This window comes from Spermophilus citellus, assembly GCF_964194105.1.
Source record: "Spermophilus citellus genome assembly, chromosome: 11".
NCBI lineage: Eukaryota > Metazoa > Chordata > Mammalia > Rodentia > Sciuridae > Spermophilus > Spermophilus citellus.
The window spans coordinates 117,597,458-117,618,322 of NC_138192.1; the positions used below are offsets into that span (position 1 = coordinate 117,597,458).

At 39.3% G+C, this 20,865-nt stretch overlaps 1 protein-coding gene and 1 long non-coding RNA gene across 3 annotated transcripts in view; one reads left to right on the forward strand and one right to left on the reverse strand.

Annotated features, from left to right (window-relative positions):
• Positions 1–309: 309 nt before the first annotated feature.
• The window catches only part of ARPC2 (actin related protein 2/3 complex subunit 2), a 30,839-nt gene continuing 10,283 nt past the window's right edge, over positions 310–20,865 (forward strand). The window contains exons 1-7 of one of the 2 annotated variants that reach the window (XM_081262303.1): positions 310–458; positions 674–755; positions 9,105–9,139; positions 11,321–11,433; positions 15,361–15,406; positions 18,225–18,411; positions 19,525–19,618. In XM_081262303.1, the coding sequence (XP_081118429.1) occupies positions 682–755; positions 9,105–9,139; positions 11,321–11,433; positions 15,361–15,406; positions 18,225–18,411; positions 19,525–19,618 (549 nt within the window). In that variant the 5' untranslated portion in view covers positions 310–458; positions 674–681. Of the gene's footprint in view, positions 491–673; positions 756–9,104; positions 9,140–11,320; positions 11,434–15,360; positions 15,407–18,224; positions 18,412–19,524; positions 19,619–20,865 lie in introns of both variants that reach the window. The other variant, XM_081262304.1, reaches the window with a different exon arrangement.
• LOC308631268 lies at positions 16,123–18,217 on the reverse strand. Its single transcript, XR_014018155.1, has 2 exons — positions 16,457–18,217; positions 16,123–16,307 (listed from the first exon to the last, which is right to left on the reverse strand). It is a non-coding gene; the product is annotated as an uncharacterized lncRNA (long non-coding RNA).

Genomic DNA, 20,865 nt, shown 5'->3' on the forward strand with positions numbered 1-20,865 from the left:
ACAAACTAGAAGCAAAGAATCCCGCTGAGAGATAAGGGCGCGCTTCTTGAGGGGCCTCTGAAATGACAGAACCGGAAGGTGGAGTTGGGCCTCAGGGACAAGCAGGAAGAAGCAGCTGGATGGTGAAGCAACCTCAGGGAAAGGCCAGCTCGGTGGAGAAAACACTAGTAAAGATTTGGATGAGAGGCGGTTCTTCAGGAAAGGAGAGGCAGGGTGGTAGCATCACACACGCGCAAGCGCGACCTTTCCAGACACGCCCCTTACGTGCCTGCGTGCGCGTGCTGGAATCGAAGCGGAAATGGCGCCGCGGGGCCGCGCGTTTGGGCGGCGAGCGGAAGTGGGTGTGAGAGCGGAAGTGGCCGGCTAGAGCCGGGGGCTGGGCGGGGACCGGGCTTGTCGGAGAGGCTGCAGCGGTGGCGGCGGCGGCTCGGCAGGCGGGTTCAGGCTTCTGGGGCCAGGTCGGTCAGGTGGCTGGGTATCTCCACAGTCAGTGAGTGTGCGGGCCAATTTGTGCGTCTTCCCCTTCTCCCCACCCCGGTCCCTCTCCCCTTCTCCTCAACCTCCTACCCCACCCAGCCCCCCTCCTCAGGGGGCAGCAGGGCCGCTCCCTCAGTCTTTCCCTCTCTTGCTCACCCTCACCCGCCCTTGTTTCTCCTTCCCCTGCCCGGGGCAGCCGCCGCCATGATCTTGCTGGAGGTGAACAACCGCATCATCGAGGAGACGCTCGCGCTCAAGTTCGAGAACGCGGCTGCTGGGTGAGCGCGCGCCGGGGCCCGGGGGTGGCGGGGGAGGTAGAGTTGACCCCAGTTAATTCCCGGTGTGGTCTAGCCCCCAGGACCTGGAGGAGAGAGATGGGGATCCCGGCAGGGCATAGGGGCTGCACCGGTGGGGTAGACGTGGGAGACTGCCGGGCGCGGTGGGGTGAGGGGAGAGATGCGTGGGGAGAGGCTCGAGCAGGGATGCGGAAGCGGCGAGTGGACTGAAGGAGCGCGCATGCCAAAGGGCAGGAGACCTGTGGGACGTTAGGACAGCAGGAGCCGCAACTCGAGCCGTAGGAGCCCATGCCTCTGGGGCGAGAAGGAAACCCCTTCCCTCTATATTCCCCGTTATTGTTGCGAACCCGGAGAGAGCCTGTTAAGGATTGGGTTGGAAGTAGTTTCAGGAATTCCCAGGACTGGAGGTGGGAAGGTGGTTCAGGTCCAGATCACCACCGGCATTCTTGTTCCCCACCCCCACGTCCTCCAGGGAGCAGGAGGGGAAAAGACTGAAAGTAGACCCAGTCTTGCCCCCAGAAAAAAGCCATCTTCCTAGCTTCTCTTCCCAGATCTCTACTGTGAGAGACACTAGCCATTTTTATAGATTTATTTCTCAAGCAAAGTTAATAGTCCCTTCCTTATCTCTTTTCTGTGATTCTAATGCTCTTTCTCCACCCCCTTGCCTTTATGGTTATCTTTTAAATTTTTAAACAAAACCCTGGTCTGTGATTTCTTCTGTAGTAATCCTGGCCCAGTTACACGCTTCAGCCTCCAGAATCTACGAAGTTCATAGATAACCCTAGGACATATTCCAAGGCTACCTTCTCTGTCAAACACAAAGATGAACCTCTCCTCCTCCAAAGCTGCTTTGCTTTTCTAATATAATATTTAAAACATGAGGTTATGAGTTGTGTTTTAGCTTCTAATTTTTGGCCGTCTGTGACTCGTTCCTCTGCTTCATTTCCCCATCTGTGAGGATGGGGATTCACATCTTGGTTTCACAGTTAGGAAATAAATGCAAACTGTTTCTGGTGAACCGAGAACCAGAAATAGGAAAGTAAGTGCTTAAGAGATTCACTGAGGGAGAGGTTTGATAGAGGGGAAATTCTACACAGTCATAAATGAACTCGTGGCTTGCAGGCATTTTTAAAAGGTACTAACCCACCACTTAAATCGAATATATTGTGGGTCCTGTCTGTTTTATAAGGTCACAGATTTTATCTATAAAACAAAGCACTACTTTCCTTGAATTAATGCATGCTTTCGGCAGTGCTGTTTCCTGCCAAAGGTTGCAGTTGCTTATATTTTAGTTTGATTTCTTGCCTTCAGCGTCTCTTACCAGTCCCTTCACATCTTAAATGTTCAAGTGAATCAGCCTAGGTTCTCTTTGGTGATTGCTATGCACATTTTTTGAGCAGTGTCACATAGGAGGAAGGTGGATTAACTTCTGCATTTTCACAACTGATCTTAATGCATTCTCAAGTCCAGACTAGTAAAGAATGAGGCCTGGGTGGTTATAAGTTGATCCATGAGATAAATGGCTATATTTTCAAGTAGAGTCACGCCTTTTAATGTAAGAGTACGTTTACACTTATTTGTATATGAATAACTTGTGATTTCGCAGTATGGCATACTATTCAGAACTTTATTCTTTTTCTTTTAGAAAACTTCTAAAAAAGAGCAGCATTTCAGAGAGATTAAAGTAGGCTGTCAAGTCTGTTTTAATTAGAAATTAGAATTTCGAGGACTCTTATAAAGGTAAACCTTGTAGTAGTGGTGAATATTAGTTGGGTGGTAGTAAGTTTTGTCTTTTATTTCCCCTTTGAGATGTGACTTTGAATAAATGGGTTCAAGTCATTCTGCTGAAAATGATTTTGAAAATCTTTGAAAACGACCATTATATTATGATATAGGTAGGATTTTCCTTTGATTACAGATGTAATACCTAGCAGAAGTTAACTTCCAAGCAAGTGTGAGTTTCTAAGCATACCAGTAAGGTGAGGCAACAGTGAAGTAGTGCAGTGTTAATCAAGGTGCATGCATGTACCAGAACTTACAGCAAGGATGACTAGTGTGAGCATCATAAACATTTATGGGATTCTACCAATACCTAGCACCAGGCAGCAATAGAAAAAAAGGGGCCTTTCAGAGACAGCCTGTTAGCAAAGTTACAGAGGCACCAAGGGATGAACTGTGTTGGGGTGGAGATTAGAGAAAGAAGTTAAAGAAGAGGAATCACTTAAAGGAGAAACACTGGAGGTTTGAAAGGATTTGCCAGTGTGGGAACCTGCTGGGAGAGGTCAGCTCCACCCTGTATTTTGTACTTGTCAGAATAAACCAACTAGGGAAATTATAGATCAGCATACCTTTTTTCTGAGTACACATTCCAACTCTACAATGTCCGATACAGTAGTTCGTTCTCTGCTTGTGGCTGGTTAAATTTAAATAAAAATTTTTAGAAAGTAAAATTGAGTTCCTCAGTCACATTTCTAATTGCCATATGTGGATAGTAGCTACTGTTTTTGGACAGTGTGGATATAGAACGTTTCCATTATCACAGAAAGTTCTATTGAATGGCACTGATCCAACTACCAAAAATGAATGACTTGAGATAGTCTTTTGTTTATTTATTTGTTTTTTCTGGACTACTGGGGTTGAACCCAGGGCCTTGTGCATACTAGGCAGATACTCTACCAGTACTACATTCCCAGCCTTTCTAAGATGGTCTTGAGAGTTCTTTTATGGTATATACTTCAGAATACCATTGCACTAATTTCCTTTAGAGGTTAATTTTTTAATGATGCCTCTCAGATCATTTTGCTGGATCTTCTTGCCTTGACCTTCTACTAAAAGTCTTGATTTCGGGCTGGGGATGTGGCTCAAGTGGTAGCGCGCTCACCTGGCATGCGTGCGGCCTGGGTTCGATCCTCAGCACCACATACAAACAAAGATGTTGTATCTGCCAAAAACTAAAAAATATTTAAAAAAAATTCTAAAAAATAAATAAATAAAAGTCTTGATTTCTTTTAGGGTAAAGCAGTTCTGTCATGTACACTATCTAAGAATATATCAGGTCACAATTACCTTTTAATTTAGAGGTAGTTCTGGCAAAGCTTAAGATTCATTCCAAATAAATTTCTTCTTTTTCCTACCACAATGCTGCTACCATTATAGCTAGCTTAATGGAACTATCTATATATGTGTTCTTACAAAGGAATGATTATTAGTAAATTGTCTTCCTGGAAGCCTTACAGACTAACAAAATGTGACTGATTAAAAAGCTATACCCAACACTGCAAATAACATCCTATACAGGTCTTACCAACAGCATAGCCTTTTCATTTAGAAATTCTTACCCAGACCCACAATTAAAGCAGAAGTAATTTGGCAAATTAATTAAATTCTTTTGTTGCTGTGTACACACCAAGAACCTTTTCAGCCTCAAAAGCAAGGCCTGTCAAGTAATCTGCAGTCTGGAGTTCAGAACCAAGGAAATGCTGTCAGATGCGAATTGCTGTTGATTTTAAGTGCCTGCTGGCTCCTTGCCACACAGCCTGTGCATATTATGGAGAGCTGTGGTTCTGTGAGGGGGAGTGAAGCTCAGTAAGCAAGCAGTGCCAATTGGGGTGGGCGAGGACTGTGGGAGGAGAAATTTTAGAAAGGAATAAATTAAATCTTGCTGATACCTTGTTCTCAGTCCCAGATATGCTGCATATGTCCACAGAGAGTCAGACTGGTTTAAAGTGAATCGGAATTAGGACATTGTTTAAGCACTTAGAAGAAGTAGGATGTAGTTGGTCTTTTTACAGGACATTATAGCTAGCATACTGCTGCCTGTCCTCTGGCCTCCTTGGGATCATGTTGGGTATGAAGCCCCAGAGTTACACTCAGCCAAACCTTATGTGTACAGAGCTGGGACTGAAAAGTCATCGTTGTTTCCCCAGCATTCTCAATATGTATATAGTCAGCTCAATAGAGTGTTTTCTTGAAGGAATAAATGAAGCCACATAGAATGATTATTGATTTCATTAAAAGATTATCACTCTTCTGACACTTTTAAAAATCTCTTTGTTCTCCATATTTTGAGATATAGCTTAGCAAAGAAGAGGATTACTCCTTATCTAATATGATGAACTTCATAGGCTTTCCTCACAAAGAATAATGTTAGCCTTATAGAGGATTTAAGAGTAATCAGAGTGAGCTGAATGCAATATTCCCTCTAATTCAAGACATAGACTGGATAACTCGAAGAGGGACACAAATGCTCCAGTGGGAAGTTGGATCCTAGGATGCATTTAGGAATGAAAACTGCAAAGTCCTTAATAGAAAAAAAGGATTAGCTAATACACTTGCCAGGAGTTCTTTGTTGACTGATCATTGACATTCCAGAAGCTTCTTTAGAAAAAGAATAGAAATTTTTTTTCTAAGCGATTTTAAGAATAACTCAAAAGAATAATTTGCCCAGCACAATAGTGCACACCTGTAATCCCAGCTAATTGGGAGGCTGAGGCAGAAGATGGTAAGTTGGAGACCAGTCTAGGCAATTTAGCAAGATCCTGTCTCTCTCTTTTTTTTTTTTTTTTTTTGGTACTGGGAATTGAACTCAGGGGCACTTGACCACTAAGCCACATCCCCAGCCCTTTTTTGTATTTTGTTTAGAGACAGGGTCACACTGAGTTGCTTAGCACCTCGCTTTTGCTGACACTGGCTTTGAACTCATGATCCTCCTGCCTCAGCCTCCCAAGTTCCTGGGATTACAGGGGTACACCACGCCCAGCAGATCCTTTCTATTAAAAAAAGACTGGAGGGGTAGCTCAAAGGTAGAGTTTAATCCCTAGAACCAAGAAAAGAAAAGAGGTCTTGAAGTCCCTCTGAATAAATTGAGCATGTTTTAATATCTTGGGCTATCCAATCAGTGACTTAAGGACCATCCAGCTGGCTTGTTCTAGGATTCAACAGTCTGACACTAATAGGAATCTTATTTCTTCTTATACCACTGCTAATCAACTCCTGATTCAGAGTGCTACCAGTCCTGAAACTTCTCCTAACCACAACTTCACAGTCTAGTCTCCTCTGACTCTATTCGAGGAGAAAAAAAACCTAATTTTCTGATATTTTGTGAACGAGGCGCCATGTTAATATGCTTTAACACAATTTTATTAAATTTCAAAAAAATGTATCTGTGTGAAAATATAGTAGATCCATTTAGAATCGAAAAACTGGATTGGGAGAATATAGACATTGAGTAACTAGTGTGTATTAAGGACTTTTTTGTGCTTCTGTCCTTGTTGTTCCTGATCTTCTTTACCATATGGCGCAGACAGAACATATCATATTTGTATGGCCCAGTTAGGTAAATAGTCTGGCCTAAAGATCCTGCCACTGGCTACTCTAAAGGCTGTGGAGATCATTATCTCTGTATATCTGTGATTTAGTCATGAGACACTGGTTGGGAAACTTTGTTGAACATAAATCATCTCAGTTAGGGTTCGCGACAGCCCGTGAGGAAGGTGTTTTTATCCTCAGTGATAAAAGAGGAACTTGAGGCTCAACCACTTTTTAGTATCATTGCCTGTGACCGGTCACATAGCCAGTAAGTGACAGAACTTGGAACCATCAACTCTGACGGTCTTACTTTTTCTGTAATTAAACTCACCCCCTATATCTGAAACTTTAGCAAATGGTAGAACAGTAAATATCTTTTTGGCCTATTAAATTATATTCTTCCCTTGGAGACCAGTTGTATCTACTCTTCTGTGCCATAGTTTTAAACCACAAAAGATAACAACCAACACTTAGTTCTAGGACCGAGAAACAATCCTGTTAATGGTAGGTTCCACCCTGAGCAGTCTCCATGTGGGAACATGGAGTTTCCAGATCTCTAACTCCCAGATGACTTCTGAAGTCTCCTTTGACCTAATTGTGTCCTTGGCAGCCTTTCTTCTTCAAACCTTTTGTTCAGCCATGAATAGTAAACTAAAATATTAATAGCAGTGACTTAACAGATATTCCTAAATCACACAGCAAACCACTTTGGATCAATCTTAGCAACTTTTCTCAGTGGGAATCTATGCTCAGGGTATTTTATGCCTAAGCCGGGGCGGGGTGGGGGGGAGGCCTTGGAGTCCAATGTTTAGGGCGGGGAGAACCTTTGGAGTCAAATGTTTATAGCCTGGAACCATAAGATTCTTTATTTATAGTTGATTTTTCTCTTCCTAAGAGGGAGAGTAAGAAATTTAGCCCTTTCTTGACTGAGGTAAAGCCAGAAGGTTAAAGGGTAGGTGTGGGGGTGAGTAACCATCTATTACGTGATGCAATGTGGACTTCTATAAACTCTGAATCTTCAGCACTGCTAGCCTTCTCCAGAAAAAATGTTTTGTGCATCTTCCCCTTGGACATCATTTTAATTTTTATCAATTCAAATGGGCCATAGATTAATGTGGCCATTTCTTTGTTCTGTACTTTTGTTTCTAGAGGTGAGGAATGGTTGTTCTTTGTTCTTGTTTCCTGGCTACAGTTTAAAAGTGAAAGATCAGAGGCGATTTACATTTTCTTTTTTTTTAAACGATTTACATTTTCATCTAACTCTTTTCTCACATTCTAAACCCACAGCCTTTCCATAAGTTCACTGGATAACCCAGCACACATTTCTTGTCACATATGTATGACTTTGGAACCTTCTCCTTTTTTTAAACTTGCGGTACTGAGCATTAGAGCCAGGGCCTTGCATATAAAGCAAGCAATCTACTACTCAGCTACATCCCCAGCCCTTTTTATTTTTATTTTGAGGCAGTGTCTCACAAAGTTCTTAAGGCTTGCCTCAAACTTGGTGATCCTGGGTAGCTGGAAATATAGCGTGCCATTGTGCTTGACTAGGGTAGAACTTTGTATTATGATTCATATAGGTTGATTCCCCCCCCCAAACAGGATTTACATCCTAAATAGAAACCAATTTTTTGAAAGATGTTGTTTAGCTTCTGCATCAGCTTTTTAATAATCATGTTACCTAGTATTTTTTAATACCATGTTACCTAGTCTGTTATTTCCCTAGAGAGCAAATCTGTCTTGTTTCTTTCACAAGTGAGAGAGCAGAAAGAGCATAAAAGATATGTACTTGACTGAGAGGTCTTGAGCAAGTTGTTCAAAATTAAATGTGGAGGGGGCTGGGGTTGTGGCTCAGCGGTAGAGGGCTCATTTTCCACATGCGAGGCCCTGGGTTTGATCCAAATAAAATAAAGGTATTGTGTCCAACTACAACCAGAAAATAAATATTTTTTAAAAATGTGGAAATACGTCCATGCTGTCTATTAGCTCATAAAACAAAGCAAGATCACTTGATTCTGGGAAGCTAGCTGCTAAAGCAGTAGCATTGTCATTGATTTGCTACTATTGGCTTTAAAGAAAAGGAGAAGATGTAAACAATGTTTCACTGGGGGGGGGTAATTAACCATTATTGTTCATAGATGGTATGTATGTCATGCTTTCTAGGTAATAACGAAATATGTCAGATAGAAGTGTGTGTGCCAGGCTAAGGAAAAGTAACTGGTAGTTAATTGTTGTTGCTTCCCAATTCTTTCAGGTCTGACCTCTTGTTTTATATGTAGTAGTTCTATGAGGTTAATGGGAACATGTTATTCTCCCATTTTATAGACAAGATGAGAAAACAAGGGTGTAAGGATGTTAATTTGTCCCAAAACATGAGCATGAAGAAAAAGTTAGAAAAGGTGTTGACTATTCTCAGGGATTTCAGTGTTATTTTGTGCTATACTCTCTATAAGCACAGAGCTAAGATTTCAAAACAAAAGTAAGGTAGAACCAGAGAGGGATTCATAAAGGAGAGTGTTAAGTATTTTGGTGATGTGAAGAGCAGGGAAGGATATGTGGAAGACTTGCAGATGGTCCTTGAAACAGAACATAACTTACTGTTTTGTTTTATGGCCCCAAATCATCCTTTCACTTTAAGCAAATTAAAAATCATTCTACATTATACTTAGCCATTTTCTGGTTGAATTTGTTGCCCCCATCACCACTCTGGGGGGGCATTGACCAAAAGATGTTGTTTCGTAGTTCACATATATATGTTCTCCGGATTCAGAATTGAAAGTGAGCACTGATCATGGTAAGAGATTACAAACAACAGGTTAAAAAAAAAATAGCTGTCCTTTTTTTATTTTCAACTTTAAGCAAGTCCAAAGGTTCAGGTATACAAATGAATTCTATACTCTATTTAACAGTAAGCCTGAGGTTTATACAGAATGGTCTAATTGTAAATAAAGCACAGGAGCTTTTCCTAGTCCCCTTGAATGCAGCAGTACAGTTAACTGAAAGCCTTTTTGTTTTGTCTTACAGAAACAAACCAGAAGCAGTAGAAGTAACATTTGCAGGTAAGTGTCTTTCAAACTATTAAGAAAAGATACATAGAAAATAAAATTGTTCCTAAAATAATAAGCTCTGATATCTTGGATTCTGTCCCTTGATTGTCAAGTCTTTTTGATTCTTTTGGTGTTTGATTTTTATTGAGAGTGGGGGAAGTCAAAGGATTTCATCCAGGAGTGCTTTACCATTGAGCTAGATCTTCAGCCCTTTTTATTTTGAGACAGGGCCTCACTATGTTGCTGAGGGCTTTCCTAAGTTGCTGAGGCTGAACTCAAATTTATTTATGATCCTCCTGTTTAAGCAATTAGAGTCACTGGGATTGCAGGTATGCACCACTGCACCCAGCTGAGGTCTTTATTTTAGATGACCACTTCATGGATTTGATTATTTGACAACTGACTTTGGAGTTTGGTAAACTATATAAGATTACTTGTGTATAGAAGTTTGGGGTTCATTTTGTAAGTAAGTTCTTTTTAATTTGGAAGTTTCACAGTATTATCTTCTAGTAGCCATTGTCTTAGTGTACCAAATATAGAGTTGTGGGGAGATAAGAACATGCTAGAACCTTCCTTGTTCAAGTCAGAGATAACTGTTGCTTTCTATTACCTGTAAAGAATTGCATATCGAGGGCTGGGGTTGTGCCTCAGTGGCAGAGTGCTCGCCTAGCATGCATGAGGTACTGGGTTCGATCCTCAACACCACATAGAAATAAAATATTTGAAAAAAAAAGGAATTGATACAACTCTCTTGCTCTTTGAACTTTAAGGACTTTTATGATCACTCTTTATAAAGTACAAGTGCTTGACTAGATGATCTTGAAAGACTTCTAGAGTTCTGAAGTGCCATGTGTGGCTTGGAAGGCAGGCACTGTCTCTGTTCCCTCCTACTAACTAGCAATGTAAGATCTCCCTTTGATTCTCTTTCCAGCTGTCTGTGCAATGGCACTCAGCACCTAGCTTCAGAATTACACAGACTAAATCAGTCTACTGTAGTACAGGAAGAAAGCACCTGAAAAGGGCATAGGCCTATAGATGAGAAGAGGTTTAAATGATAACCATATGCAGTAGTAGATCTTCTTGGGTAAAACAGTAATGTTTACAGAATTTTTGAGACAATTGGCTGGATATTTAATATTAAGAAATTGTTTTTAAAAATTACGCCTAACATGGTATTTTTTTTTTAAGAGAGAAAGAGAATTTTTTTTTTTAATATTTATTTTTTAGTTTGCGGCGGATATAACATCTTTGTTTGTTGGGCTGGGGATGTGGCTCAAGCGGTAGCGCGCTCGCCTGGCATGCGTGCGGCCCGGGTTCGATCCTCAGCACCGCATACCAACAAAGATGTTGTGTCCGCCGAGAACTAAAAAATAAATATTAAAAATTCTCTCTCTCTCTCTCTCTCTCTCTCTCTCTCTCTCTCTCTCTCTCTCTCTCTCTCTCTCCTCTCTCACTCTCTCTTTAAAAAAAAAAAAAAAAAATCTTTGTATGTGGTGCTGAGGATCGAACCCGGGCCGCACGTATGCCAGGCAAGCGCGCTACCACTTGAGCCACATCCCAAGCCCCTAACATGGTATTTTTAAAAATCAGACCTACCACTTAGCTACATCCTCAGCCCTTTTTTATTTTGAGACAGTGTCTCTCTAAGTTGCTGAGACTGACCTTGAACTTGTGGTCCTTCTGCCTCAGCCTCCAAGTTGCTGGGATTACAGGTGTGCACCATGCACCACCATTCCCAGCTTATAGTTTTTTGGTTTTTTTTAATAGTTTATCTCCTGAAGATATGTTCTGGAGTATACATGGGTCAAATGGCATGATGTCTAGGATTCACCTCAAAATAAATCATTGGGGAGGGGTCTAAATGAAATAAGATTGGCACCCTTGGGCTCAATCTCCAGTACCAAAAAAAAAAAAAAAAAAGCATTACAATAGAAGTGTATGGGGGGGGGGTTGTTGTTGTTGTTATTGTTGGCTTTGGGTTTCTTTGAGATTTTTTAAATAAGTTCCCTTAGCACCAAGCTGTGGTTAGGGTAAGAAAAGCTTTGGCACAACGTTGTTTCTGCTGACTTCCCGCAGACTTCATTTTACCTATATGCCTGTTTATCAGAAGTCTTCCTTATGGCCTGCTCTAAGGTAGGTACTTAGATTATTTCCTAGTCTCAGGGTAAGAAATCTTACTTACTTTCCTCACAGATTTTGATGGGGTCCTCTATCACATTTCAAATCCTAATGGAGACAAAACGAAAGTGATGGTCAGTATTTCTTTGAAATTCTATAAGGAACTTCAGGCACATGGTGCTGATGAGGTAAGAGTTCCACATCATTTTCCTTAGGACTTTTGTTTCTTCTTCATATTTTGTGGGCAGCTTGCCACTCTTAGAAGATCCATGACCCTAAGTCACCCTCATGGGCACCAGCTACTCCATATAGCTTACCCACCCAACCATTTCCCATATGACTCCATTTCGTATAATCATGTAAAGAAATGTTTTCTAGAAAAGGTTTTGGTTCTTTATTTGCTTGCTTTTTATCTTAGAGGGATTTGCCTTTTTTCAGATAACAAAGGATCAAGATTTTATAAAAGCAAAACACCTTAGTTCTCCAAAAACAGAGCAAAGAATATGTTCTTGACTAGTACAAAAGTAGCTACCAGAAGAATGAGACAGGTTCTATTCTATTTTTATCACATTATCAAGGCAGCTATATAATCAAGGCTTAAATTTTATACTCTTAGTTTCTTATTCTGCAAGTTTAGGTACAAATTATTGCCCTTTAAGTTGAGTTGCTGTTCTTTAGAGTTGGCTTCTTTAAATACCTCTTCTTCCTTACAACTATTTTAGGAGAAACAAGAAATGTCCAAGCCTTGTGAAATTCTTGATGGCCATACCTGATACACTGCTGTCTTGCAGTAGCTGAAGTAGTAGGTTTGGTTCCTGTTGAACTGTAGTTGTTCTAGGGAGAGCCATTTATGGAAGAAAGAAAACGCTGTTACACCAGTGTGCACACATTGTGGTTGGGTCTCAAAGCAGGAAGTATGACTCAGTTCCTGAATCAGTTTTCAAACTTCTTAGTTTTAACAAACTAGACTCGCCTTACTCTTTTGAATGAAGATATAGGAAATAAATAAATATTTCCTTTCTAAAATCGCATAGTAGCTTTTGAATAATTTTAAAATTAAATAATGAAAGTCTCTTTGTAAAGGAGTATAGTCCAAAACTTAATAAATATTTTGATATAAAAATTAAAATTGGTCTTAACTAAAGGGAATTCCAGTAGCCACAGATAGTCACTTCCCTTAGTTATTCACATGCAGTTGATTTGCCCAGTTCCAGGAAAGAAGGAACATTTATAGAATTTGGATTCAGGGTACTTTAAGAGGAAGACCTAGTCTTGTAAAGTTGGTAACTAACTCTTCTCACCAGATAAAGAACACAAGTAAACAAGACAACTGCTTGAAGGAAGTGTTGAACATTTGAACAGATAACTAAAAAGTTGTATAAACATTTTTCCATAGACAACCCTTTCTAAAAAGCTAGGTGCCGTAATAATCCTGGAAGAGAATGCAGCATTGAAGTAGTTGTTTTGTTTTGCACATGCTAGCAAGCAGTCTTCCACCAAGCTTCTTCCCCACCTCCTGAACTAGATGTCTTAAATTTTCTTTCCATTCCTTGCTTTGCTTACAATGGAACTACAGAACATATTGCTATTCTTGTCTCTACCAGAAGGGTCAAAGAACCAGCCCCACCCACTCAAGTGGGTGGAGTAAGTAATGTTAAGTGTTGGAACTGAGTGCATAGTAAATGGCTCCCTGCCTTGGTTGAACAGTGACCAGCCTGTGATAACCACAGGAAGCTTGTTACTTTGTCATGGGCTCATTTTAAAAGGCTTTGTAATCCGCCTTCGCTGCTGTGTGGGAACATTAACAGTGATGAGTGACAGGTTGCCTCCATCCATCTCCTGGTGTCAGATTGAGAGAGATGGCACAAATTTAAATGTGAATCATAGTTAAAAATGCAAGTGAAGTAATAGGGAATGGCTGGTAAAGCCAAAGAGAGGGTGCAGAGGAGTTGAAAAGGGTATAAACCTGACTCTTTAGTAATGACTGAGTAAGCTTAGAGTTAAACTAAATTGAAGGAACTGTGGTTTCTCACACATCTGATTTCCCCTTCCTCCAAGTACCTCTAACAGTAGTATGCAGTGCAGAATTGTAACTCAGAGATAGCACAAACTCTTGTGGATGTGGATATTACTTTTCCCCAAAGCCTTTTGGAGAAGTGGCACATGGGACGTCTGAAGGTCAAATACTATATGCCACCAATAAACTCTGTGCCTTTGAATCTATCCCTTCAGTTCCTGTCTGTAAAAGATCCCTCATAGTGTCCATATGATCACTAACTAGGAACTACACATGGCATTACTTACCTGTTACCTTTAACAGTGTGATCATGGACCCATGCTATAACCCAAATTTTCAGATTGGAAATTTCTTCTAGCTATTGGAAAATAGCTAGAAAGTTTATTATTAAATAAATGTGTAAAATACTAGGAAATAATTGTGCAGTGGACTATTTGCAGGCCATTTCTAAGACATTTCTAAAGAATATTTAAGCACAGGCACAGACTTGTGGATATAGCTCAGTGGTAGAATGTTTGCTTAGCATGTGAGGTTCTGGATTCAATCCCTAGCACCCCTCCCCCCAAAAAAATGGGCTATTAGAGAAGAACCTCACTGTTTAATAATTTTTCAAATGGAACATAAAATATATGGTTTATTCCTAGGTTTTGTTTGTTTTTAATACTAGATAGTCCATTGGACATAGATGAAAAGAAAAACACTCTTCCTTCAGATGGTTATTGCTCTGCTGAGCACACAACTGTGAATAAGACAAGGGCCTGCTTACATGGAGCATGACTCAGTGCTACCTGTGTTTACAGTGCTTTTCTATGGCTACTAAAATTCTACTAAAAACACAAAAGCTTGTGTTTTTCATTTTTAATTTTGTAATTCAGCATAGATTAAATACTCTTTAGTATCCCCAAAATACTAAAGGCTTATTTGTGGTGAGAGAGGTAAGAAATTGACTGGCTGTCTATTGACAAAATTCTGCAACCTGTTATACTACTGAGTTTCAGTATATTGGCCTCATTTTTATATTGCCCTTACCTTCTAAGGAATACTGATGACATCTTTCCTCCCATAAGTTTTTAATGGGCTTTAGTTATTATTCCAAGTCTATATTTTGACTTAAAAGTACAAAGACTGCTAAACGCTGAAAAGCTTATTAGATTGTTACTGACTTGAACAGCTACTTTTTTTTTTAATACTTATTTTTTAGTTATAGGTAGCCACAATGTTTTTGTTTTACTTTATGTGGTGCTGAGGTTTGAACCCAATGCCTCACGCATGCTAGGCGAGCGCTTTACCTCTGAGCCACAACCCCAGCCCAATAGCTACTTCTTTTGTATCTCCAAATATCGGCTTGTCCACTGCTTGATGTACCCCATATAACTTTTAAGTCAGAACCGTGCCTTCCAAAATAAAAAGCATGTCTCCTTAACGATATAATTTGAGAAGCAGATTCCACCAAGAGAAGTAGTCTTACTGACAGAAAAAAATATGAAGGTGTAAAGGGGGCTTTGGTTTTGTCATTTACTTCAAAAAAAAAAAAAAAAAAAAAAAACAGAAAACTACAAGCAGTAAGTATTGGTTTGGGGGCAAAGCCAGATAGAGTGCCACCAACTTGTTGAACCAGTTATTAGTAACTGAGATTCCATTATCTACTGTCCTGTCTTAAAAGCTTTTTATGAGCTAAGTAAATTTAAAATTAGCAGGCTAACAGAAATTAGTTTCCAACAATCCTGTTTTTTATTTGTTCACCCGGGTTGTGGCTTGGCGTGCATTCAGTTGGTAACTACCAATCTGTTCTCTATGATAGCAGTTGTCATCCTCTGCTCTCTCAAAACCAAAAGATGATTGAGTGCAATGCAGAATATGAAGGAGAACAGAGTATCTGAGTCTAATCAAATCTTTGAAAGATAGCTCCTAAACTAATCCAGTTTTAAGAGGCACCTCTTTTGTGACTTAGATAAATTTGCTTCCCCTTCTAGCTTTCCACTTGCCAAATAAAAGTTAAAAAGAATGCTAGCTGAGAAGAACTTGTCAAGTACTTTGAGCCTCAGAAATATAAAAATTATCATGGACTTTGGATTGACTTTTTTTTTTCCCCTCCTAGTTATTAAAGAGGGTGTACGGGAGTTTCTTGGTAAATCCGGAATCAGGTATGTAGTCATGTGAGCAACTATGAAATAACATGAAGAGACGTGTCCTGTTTGTATTATGATTTTCCTAACCAAAGGATTTTATTTAAATACTATTCATTTGTCTGCAGAGGCCCAGTCCTGGTTCCACTTCCTCCATAAAAGTAACCTTTAAAGCAGTCTGTTTACGGGTACATAGTGGAGTGTGCAGAATTCATGTTTATTATTAGCATTTTCTTGATGGGGCTAAAAATGGTTCTTCCTTAATCTTTCAGCCAGGGGGCCACCTCTATTGAGTATGGTGATTAAAATGTCTTTTGAGAAGACTAATGAGCAAATATTGATTCCACTCACAGCCCCTGGCAATTCCTTAAAGAAATTGAAATGCACCATGCCATTCATGAGTAACACAGCTGTGTTCTTTTGCTTTAAAGGAGGTTTAAAGTGTAAAGACAGAATAGCATTTTTAACCCCTGTGACCCAATGGCATGCCTCAGCTTAGAGGATTTAGCAGGGTCCCAGAGTGAGATCCACATAGTAGGATCATTTGAACATAGTATTTATTCCTCAAATATTGTTACTTTATACCTTGACTGATAAACTGTTCTGAGAAGGAAGGTCTCTGTTTGTGTGTCTCCTATTCTATTACCAAGAGTTACTTTGGCTAGTTTTTGTTCCCCAGGCCCCCTTAAAATTTGATAAATTCACAACATGACTGCCTCCTGCCCCCATTAGAATTTATGTCTCCTATATTTTTGCTTTTGGTGGGGGGGACTAATAAAGGTGCCTTTGGAATGTGCCATGTTACTAGGAATATTTATGGGTGAAGTTTTTGTTTTGAGAGGCTGCCAGGGATCAAACCCAGGGCCTCACATGTTAGGCAAGTCTCTACAAGTGCTCTACCACTGAGCAACATCCTGGCCTATGGATGGAAGCTTTTGGAGTCCATAAAGAACACTGAAATTTGTTAATCCTCAAATTAATGTAACAAATGTATCACAGAAATACAAACCAAGATAAATAACACTGTAGGCTTGAGGAATCCAGAGTTTAACAGAGGAATAAACAAACAGATCTAGAACATATGTTGGAACTCTTGGGCATGCTTGTCACAGCCAAGATCCCAACAGGGAGTTGGTGTTTCTCTCCCTTGGTCTTCTCTTCCATCTCTTGCTATAGCACAAATATTGCTAGATTGCAGACCCTGAGTTCCTACAAGTATAAAGTATAAACATGTGAAAGTAGCATCTTTTCTTCACTTTGTTTATTGGATTTACTAAGGCAAGTTTAGAAAACTCAACTGGCTATAATAGATTGTTAGTTTTCTTCATTCTCAATATGTCCTATTCATGTCAGAAGTCTTAAAATTTAAGGTTAGCCTTTAGTTATTATAGTTTTCTTTGATTTGATTTCATAGACCCAGCAAATCTCTATTTGCTTGGTTTTCAGGTGCACAAAATGTAGCAATGATTACTGTTATTTAATACCAGAATGCCAAAATATGCTAAGAATTACCTAGAATAGATTTACATGGCCTATGCTCACAAAGAGAGTAGATCAACAAAAAAAAACAGATCTTAGGAATGCTCTTGGGAAAAAATAAAATAGTGTATATAAGTTTGAGATTTTCAGAATTTTAAGATCAATACAGTTCTGGTTAAATTATTTCAGTCAGTTGCCTAGAATGTGAAATGATCCTCAGTGATGTACAGATATTCTTACAAAAACATATATAGGCTTTTGGACACTTATTCGTCACTTGATTATATAATCAAGTGGTCCCAGCCCTGTTTTCTGGAATCTGTAATCCACATGCCATAAGAGGCAGAATGTTCTATTGATCAGCAAACTGATTTCAGTTCTTTTCTGTCCCATTTATTGATGACCTGCTATGTTCCAGGTATCTAAATACTATATATTCTTTTAATATTTACAGTAGTCTCCTCCATTTATTTACATCTTTTTTTAATAGATGTGGGAATTGCCCAGGTTAGGCAATTTTCCGAGGTCACAAGGCAGCAAGGCCAAGTTTGGACCCCGTTCTGTTCAGCTCAAAATAGAGCCTGTACTAGTCTGTCAGGCTGCTGCATTTGGCAAATCACTGCTCCTTTGAACCTCTCTTTCCCTCTGTAAAATTAGAATAATCTGGCCTGCTGTCAAAGAATTATTGCAGAAATCAAATGCAGCAAAGTGTTTTTAAAAGAACTTTGAAATTTTTACAATATATACAAATAAAAGCTATGGGGATATGAGCAGACACTTGGATTTTCTTCCTTTTCTCCTTTCAAAAGGGGTTTACAATAGCATGTTAAAAGGATGTATTTTATTGGAAAGACACCCAACTCTGACAATGTTGGCACATCAAACCAGCAGAAAAAGATTATGTATTTCATTATAAGTCGACATCATGTATGGTTTCTTTTGCAGCACTCTCAGGAACACTAAATTTCTAATCAAATTTTCTAGATTTTGACTTCTATTCCGTGTTTATAATATCTTTGATATTGATCCAAATTTTTGCTTAGTGGGTTTTTTTAATTTGTTTTAATTAGTTATACATGCCTAGTGTTTTTTAATTAGCTATAAATATTTACAGGGATTTTACAAGAATTAAGATTTTTATGGAATTGGCCAACATTCTCCCCTTGGTGAAAACTATAAACACTGAGAGAAAGTGAAATATCATCAGAACCTGAAATGTTATTTTGTTATTATTGCTGTAGATTTGTTTTGTTTTTGTTTTTAATTCCTGTAGTCTGTGTTTGCTTGAGAGATTTGGTTTCTTTACAGGAGGTTTTTGTTTTTAATGTGGCTGCTGGGTGATATTTTCCCCCTCCAGGATACAATGTCTCTTTGCTATATGACCTTGAAAATCTGCCTGCATCCAAGGATTCCATTGTACATCAGGCTGGCATGTTGAAGCGAAATTGTTTTGCCTCTGTGTTTGAGAAATACTTCCAATTCCAAGAAGAGGGCAAGGAAGGAGAGAACAGGGCAGTTATCCATTATAGAGATGACGAAACCATGTGAGTATAGAATTAGGTCTTAAAACCTGTTTGTGGCTGTTACACCAGAATGGTACTTAGTGAAAGAAATATAGTATGGTCAGACTTTAAACTCTATCGTATTTATCCCCCTGAAATGCTTTTCTCGTGCTACTTTTTTCTTTTTCTTCTTTTTTAAAATTTGTTCTTTTTAGTTATACATGACAATAGAGTGTATTTTAACATACATACATGGAGTATGACTTCCATTCTTGTCATTGTATATGACATAGAGTTACGCTGGTGGTATATTCATACATGAACATAGGAGTTTTGGCATTGGCTTAGTTCACTTAGCATGATAGTCTCCAGTTCCCTCTATTTGCCTACAATGCCATAATTCCATTCTTTACGGCTGAGTAATATTCCATTGTGTGTATGTACAACATTTTCTTTATCCATTCATCTGTTGAAGGGCCACCTACGTTGATTTCGTAACTTGGCTATTGTGAGTTGAGCTGCTATAAACATTGATGTGTCTTATACAATTTCTTAAACCATGATGTAGATGGTAGGGGGGAAAATAGTCTACTTTTCCTAATTTTCATATATTCAGAGTGAACAAAAGATGAAAAGAAAATGCCAGGCTTTCCTTTAAGGCATTAATATTGTGAGTCCTGTTTAAGAAAATAGCCCTGAGCTAGGTGTGGTAGCTATTAGACCTGTAATCCCTAGGACTCCAGAGACTGAGGCTAGAGGATTAATAATAGTTCAAGGCCAACACAAGAGAGACTAGCAGATTATTAGGCAGCATAGGCTGACCATAAGTTAAGTGGCATTCTGAGAATCACCAACTCTAGATTCCATGTCATGCCTGATAATATAAGTTAATAAAATCTACTTTTAATGATTTACATTTCCCGCCTCTTAGGATGCATTTATTACACTGACTTTGTTGGCCACAATACTAGTCTCTTGGCATACCTTTGCTTTATGGATTCAGGAATTCTGAAACTTAAAAACTGTAGTCGTCTTTACTTGTAGATGAAGTTATTTTCTTTCCTTTTTTTTTTTTTTTTTTTTTTTAAGATGACCTTATTGCCAGAACCCCCTTCTGATTCTGTACTTAACTCTCCTTGATTTTGTTCCTTTCAGGTATGTTGAATCTAAAAAGGACAGAGTCACAGTAGTCTTCAGCACAGTGTTTAAGGATGACGACGATGTGGTCATTGGAAAGGTGTTCATGCAGGTATGAAGTGGACATCTTGGGGAAAAACAACGGCATGGTGACTTACATCTTTGCACCAAAACACTGCAAGCATAGAAGTAAGAACCAGCAGCTCTGTTGATGTTGGAACTTGTTGAAGATTTAATAAATACCCTCAACCAAACTCACTGAATGTTACATTTTAGTGGTTTCAGCCTTGTAGGACAGGGCAAGAGGGTGAATTGGGTATTAAACATACTAACCATGACTAAATGTTAAGTATCCTTCCTATCACGGAGTCTTAGATCTAAATCTTTGGTCACATTTCCTCAGATTCTTAACAAGGTCTATTCTTGGCATGTATTGTTGTACAGTCTTTTAAGCATGGTCTATGGTAGCCAGATACAGTGGTGCATGCCTGTATCCCAGCGGCTCAGGAGGCTGAGGCAGGAGGACCATGAGTTCAAAGTCAGCCTCAGCAAAAGCAAGGTGCTAAGCCACTCAGTGAGACCCTGCCTCTAAATAAAATAGAAAATAGGGCTGGGGATGTGGTTCAGCGGTCGAGTGCCCCTGAGTTCAATCCCCAGAACCAAAAAAAAAAAAAAAAAAATGGTGTATGGTAAAATTCTTAAGTAGTAGACCACTGCATTCATAGATGAAGTTGTTGACCTGGTAAAGAGGCTCAGCTTGAGTTGGAATCACTGTAGAATGCCTCCCTAAGAAACTGCTTCTGCCAAAAAGGGTAATGGTGTGTGTTAGGACACTTTGTGATTGGAGTTTTGGTATAGTTTGATTCATTTCATCCATTGTAGCTGAGGCATCTTGTCTGCTAGCCAATTGCTGACTATAGGAAGAGAGCTAATTGTTGATGTTGGTTTCTAATGGTTGAGGCTGGTTTCTTCTGAGGTAGCTCAGCATTCAAAATAGAGTATAGTAGTTAAAAATTTTTAAGACCTCAGTACATTATCATTTTATTCCTTGTCAGAGTGATAAGATTTTAAAATTTGAAACAAAATCTTTTTTGCCAAGTAGAGTTGAAAGACAACTGTGCTTAATATACTGAGATTATGTGTTGGTAGCCCTCAGTGACTAGGAGAATCTTCAGAACATGTCCTCAGTTTGATCCATCTCTAGTAACTTTTTGTGTTTTGGCTAATTAATCAAATTGGTTTGAGAGTCTCTGCAAAAGAATTTGAAATACTAACACTTTGGCATTGATAGTACTAATACACACAAATTTTGAGGGTCCTTAAAGTAAGCCTTGAGACAGTTATTTCATGTATTTTTAT